Raw genomic sequence first — 5942 nt, 5'->3', positions numbered from 1 at the left:
AGATATATATATATATATATACATTTTCTTAAATATTAAACTTCAAAATACGGGTACAAGATTATTTTTTGCGATGAGTTGAAAGATCCCCCTTTATATTTTATAAAAAAGCTAAATAATGGAACCGCTGTAACTTTTGACAGCATGTATTCGATATATTTTACTCGTAAAAATCAAGTAGAAATGTCAAAGTTAAAAGATAAAAAAGAATTCCTGATTTTCCCGACAATAAGGTAATATCTTACGGCACTAAAGTACCTAGTAATTTTTTATAAAAACTAAGAAAATAGACGATCCTCAGGCTGTCGATAGAAGCGCATTCGGAGGAAATCTACTGCAACTGTATCTTCCGCCCTTATCCGGTCACCCTTCATACTACAATAATGAAAATCCCCTTGTACTTTTGTGAGAATGTAATTTATGAGTCATTTGTATCTCAAGCATGTGCGTCCGCTCTTGCAACAATGACATCTCTAGAGCTCTTAGTCGCGAGCTCTTTTCATTTCAGCTTTGCACGAAACAAAATTCAATCCCTTCTCTCTTTTCTCTCACTCTCTATCCTATCGTACCTTTTGGGCGGAGGCCGCAATGATGATGATGACGTAAAAGGATACGGTGCCAGGATACGCACTCTCATGCAGACAAGCAGGAGGACGAGCAGAGGAGGAATGCGTACATCCATCGGTTAACATGACGGTGGTGGTGGTGGATACGTGGCGCCCACCAGAGAGAGCCGATCCGCTCTCGCTCTTTCGCAGGCTCCACGAAGAACGGGGGGATAGGAAAGAGTAGAGGGTAGGAAAGAGGCGAGGGGGATGAGAGAGTGCTAGAGAGAGAAAGAGAGAGAGAAAGAGAGAGCGAGCCCGTGGTATAAATGTAGCCCGCGCGAGTACCACCAATCATTCGCCCTCTGACCTCGAAACTCTCAGAGCTCTTTCTGATCTCTTCTGGCTATTTCACGGTACCAAAACGTACCCCCTGCTACCAACCACCACACGACGAGAATCATCCCCACTACATCCACTGATCGCCCGGCGATAGTTGTCATTCGTAACGAGATCCGCGACTTGTGAAGAAGAAGAAGAGAAGACTAAAAGCGGGCCCCGAAGACTGACGGGATCAGTGCTACCGTGATTACACAGCTAGAGACAACAAAGGAAAAGGTTTCATCAGCAAGATGACGGTCGTGAGTATTGTTCATGAATAATTAAAGTCATTGACTAATGTATACTCTACCAGTTGAACGCACTTTCTTTCTCTCCGTCTTCCCTTCTTTTTCTTTTTTTAATCGCATTTTATATCTCATTTTTTTCTCTGGATGGAAATTTGTAAAGACCGGCTCAGTTGAATGTTTAAACGTAAATGATATCGATTTCTTTTTTTTTCTTCTTTTACTAACAGCATAACGAAGCGAGGAAAAATTTATTCTCATAATCGTGGTAATTACTTTCAATTTATTTTGACAATTGAAAGTAATTTTCGCGAATTAGAGAATAAAAAGTGTGAATATTTCGCAGACGGGAAAAATGTTCAGGCTACGCAAAAAAGTGCGACGTTTCTTGTGTTCCCTATTTTTTTAGACGGCTTCCGCGTTTTAAATTTAATAAATAAGATTACAGAACAATTTGTTAAAACACTCGCGATTTAGTAACGCCGGTTATAAAGGTATCGGTATCAAAAAGCTATAAAAAGCTTGATGGAGAAAAGTTCGGGAAGCGGCTTGTTTATGGAAGATTACCTAGTCGTCGATCATTGTGGACCAGACGCAGGGTGCTCGGGATACATTTTCGAGTTTTAGTTTCGTATTCGCAACGAGATAGCAATTGAAACCGAGGACGGAAAAGTACATCTCGTTCCGCTGATGCACCGTAATGTACATACGCCTGAGATGTATGTGTTTTCGCAAAATTTTTGAATTAATGTTATCGAGCTACCACTCGAGTATATCGATGCCGTTCGATCCAAATTATTTTCGCAATAACAATAAGAGAAAGAGAGAAAGAAAGAAGGTAGTTCCTCAATAAAAATTTAGACGCGAGATTTTCAAATTGATTTCTATTCCCGCGATGACGCACAAAGTTCGTATTCTACCTGTTCCACCTATTCATGTTCGCATCCACGAGGACGCGTTAAAAATGTTGAAGTATTTCTTTCTCTTTCAGCATTTAAAAAAAAAATTGATATTTATAAATGATAAATTTTGAGGATAATAGAAGTACTACGGAATCTCAAATTAAAATAAATCTATTCTTTGCATAAATATATTCTTTACTCGGATATTTCTTTGCATCGAGTTTGTGATCGAAAGAGTTACATTAAAACGGTTCTGTCATGGGGTTTACAACACTTTTGCGAATTGAGTCATGTCAAAAGTAAAAACTGACATAAAATGGATATTGATTGAGCCAGGCTTCTGACAATATGTGTCATCGCGTTCGCAGCAACAGTTTGTCGAATAGGCTACAAGTTTGACATATCATCGTTGTAGCAATGTGTTCTATGGTATGCGAAATATCATGTCAAACAGGCCATACTATGAAACATGACATCGTGAACATGTTAAACTGAATAAAAAATGACGAATAATTTATTATAAAAATATTATATTATATGGCTCGATAGAATGAAATTTAAAAAAATGACGAATTATTGTCCAATTAGAAATGTAGTATATAGCATTTTAGAAAAAACATCACATTTTGAAATTTATGATATAAAATAATATACAAATATATTATTTATAATTAAAACCTTTGAGGCATCTTTGAAAAATATCATCTTAAAAATTTGCATTATATATATCAACTATTACGTTGTGATAAGATTATATTAATAAAAATATTCAATGGAGTTGTAAATAATTATTTACTTACTAAATTAACTTTATATTTATAGTATTGTCGAGAGTTAGTCACGCGTTACGCTTTCCAAGCATTTTGCAAGAGGAAATCTACTTTTATCATGAAAATCTCGTTCGCGTTTCTTGGTCACGTATCAGAACTGTAAGTTAGTTTTGCGAGTTGATATACTGTATGTGTATTGTCAAGTAGAACTAACGAACCGCGTATACATATCAAAGGACAAATGTAACTGTTGCGAATGCTGGAGACATTACGTCTGGTCCTAGTAGTCGCCAGAGAATGCATAAAGTTTCTTTATTCGCTGCCAGTTAGACACATATGTATATGATGACCGTGAACGAAAGGGCGATTTCGTGATTTTGTGATAAGTATTTTCATTTAACGTTAAATTCTAACGATACTCTCTTCACCAAGCCAAGTTTTTCTTCTAGGATAATAATTTCTTAAATGCTTCTACGTTAATCTATTAATCGTAGAATGTTTCTATTGCGTGTGTTATTATCAGTACAAGTCAAACAGTAAACTAAATTAAAACGATAAAACATCTAACGATGTAGGCGCAATAAACAAAAATGGATCAATTTTACGATTTGGCGTGAAGTAATAATACTCTATCCTGGCTGAGACAGAAACAAAAAACTCGAAAACATTTTTTTAGAAAAAAAAACATTTTGATCGACATTTGAGAGGAAACAATTTCTGACCGAAGCGAATGGACATTTTACTAAATATCATCCTTTCTTATCTTTTATTTCTGATATTACCGTCACATCACATGTATAAAATTTTGTACAAATAATTCGGGAATATTTACGGGAATTATCGAAGAACTCACGGGCAAATCCTTTATCGCGATGAAGCGAAATAGTGTCGAAGGATAGAAAAAGAGAAATATCTCGTGGTAATTAATGAATGAAGGATCACGAGGAACGGGCATTCCCCGCCACCACGAGACTTCGCGTCGTGATGATAAAACGGGGAAAAAATGAATTGATGGATGACTCGGTGACGATTGGTGACAATTCGTGATAGAGCAGGAGGGGAGCGTTGAAAGAAGCGTATACAAAGACGCTTTTTGTGTGCCACCAGACGGAGAGACGCCACGACGTCCCATATCCAAGAGCGAACAGTCCGCTGGACCATCTCGTTCTCCCCCCCCCCTTCCCCGCGTGCACCCTTTTCCAGCGTGGGGGGTTTCACACTCCGTTACACTATCCTATCTCACTTCCGATTCTAGCTCATTTCTCTCTCTCTCTCTCTCTCTCTCTCTCTCTCTCTCTCTCTCTCTCTCTCTCTCTCTCTCTCTCTCTCTCTCTCTCTCTGCTCGATTTTACCTTTTTTTCCACATCTCTTTCGTTATTCGCCATCTCATGCTTGGTCGTTTTTCTTCTCCCTCGATAACGCCTACATAAATACGTATCGTTAACTCGCTAATAAAACCGCGATTGAACGAATCTGTCGTGATTACTTGGCTGAATTAAATTAGAAGATCATTTATCAGCATCAAATCATTGGGAAAAAACTGCGATAATGTCATTTTTTTTCTTTTTTTTTTAAGAGAATGCCGAATAATTGTAAAGTATTTATGAATCGAGAGAGTAACACGCTTTGTACTTGCTGTACTTGCTATTTCCGCGTCTCTTTGCCCTCTGTCTCTTTTATACACATCAGGTGACGTAAGATGTCAGATGAAAGCGTACTTCTATGCAAAAATTGAGAATTCAAACAGAGAATTTCTTTCATTCTCTTCTTTTTTCACTTACGCAAATGTCGTAGCAAATACGAAGAATGGATTCAAGATAGGGTTGATTGAGTTTTCGATATTTTATAGTGAACGTGCAGGACATATATGATACCGAATAGTATCTTAAAAGTCGATGCTTTGACAATTTTAAATAAAATGGAGGTCGTTTGTGGCAAACTTTTTAAAATTTTGCATTAAAGTTCTTAGAAAAAGCTAACTGCAATCTCTGCTTCTTTTGTCTCTTACATTCTTTTGTTTTTAGCACAAAATTGTATTTTAAATTTCAAAAGGTTTCTAAAATCTTTGTTGGAGGCGGATTTATCCTAGATAGCAAATTGTAATCATTTTGACGTCAATATTTAGTTATTTTGAATTATCGACGACATGTGATTTATTTAAGATCTATTTAAGATATAATAATGACGTTATCTTTTTTATCAATTAATGACGTCATTTATTTACAACGTCATACTTGACGTCAGATAAAGGATTAATCGACGATATATTAGTAATGTTATTAGTGATCAATTAATAATATCATTTATGCCGTTAATAATACCGTAAATAATGCCGTATTTTCGATGTTGGTTAATATGACGTTATGTGGCTTAATGTGACGTTATGTGACGTTATGTGACAAATTCATTTTACTTTTACGATGATAGAACGTCAGATTCGTTAAGAATGACCAATTAATTACGTCAAGTAGATATCTTGCTATCTGGGATATTACGCGATAAATTTTAATCCGTGGTTTCTTCTTTCAACGATAATCGTTGCAAAATAATTTGCGAACATCACGCAAGTAAAGTTCGCACTTATAAGCGCAATTATAAATTACCAAGTATCAAAAAAAGAGAAAAAAAATCAATTCATTACGCGAGCATAAACATCTAAGAAACGATTAAATTCACTTAAGAAAGGAAATGTTATTTTTGAAAACGGAATACGGAGAAAAATTTATTTTTCTGTTGGAAATAAACCACCGTGACGACGGAAGATGAGCATAACGGCCTCATAAATTACACTGCAAAACGAAACAATATTGGCTGAGATCGCATCGCGAAGAGAAAAATGTAATTGAACTTATGCGGCGCGGAAAATCTTCTTGACGTAATCCCCACGTGAAACGTTGGCATTTAATACCGCGAGTAAGCCTGAAAACCGTACGAAATTGTATCAATTTCCACATACGCAATGTTTTGCTTTATAAATCCACTTTTGCGGAGCGCGTGTGACTTCATCACCATTAGCATGTACAAACAGTGGATAAGGTTCCCTCAGAAATAACGAGTATTCGTATGTTCACCAATCTGTCGACCTTGGTAACTGATATC

At 36.5% G+C, this 5942-nt stretch overlaps 1 protein-coding gene across 1 annotated transcript in view; it reads left to right on the top strand.

The window, feature by feature from the left end:
• The first annotated feature begins 903 nt into the window (after positions 1-903).
• The window catches only part of LOC108684208, a 12576-nt gene continuing 7537 nt past the window's right edge, over positions 904-5942 (top strand). Inside the window, exon 1 of the mRNA XM_018188407.1 lies at positions 904-1186. Coding sequence (XP_018043896.1) covers positions 1178-1186 — 9 coding nt within the window. The 5' untranslated portion in view covers positions 904-1177. The remainder of the gene's footprint in view (positions 1187-5942) is intronic.

The sequence above is a fragment of the Atta colombica genome, unplaced genomic scaffold, assembly GCF_001594045.1.
Source record: "Atta colombica isolate Treedump-2 unplaced genomic scaffold, Acol1.0 scaffold127, whole genome shotgun sequence".
NCBI classification, from domain to species: domain Eukaryota; kingdom Metazoa; phylum Arthropoda; class Insecta; order Hymenoptera; family Formicidae; genus Atta; species Atta colombica.
The sequence above is the reverse complement of the archived record's forward strand: the minus strand, read 5'-3'. Positions and strand labels throughout refer to the sequence as shown.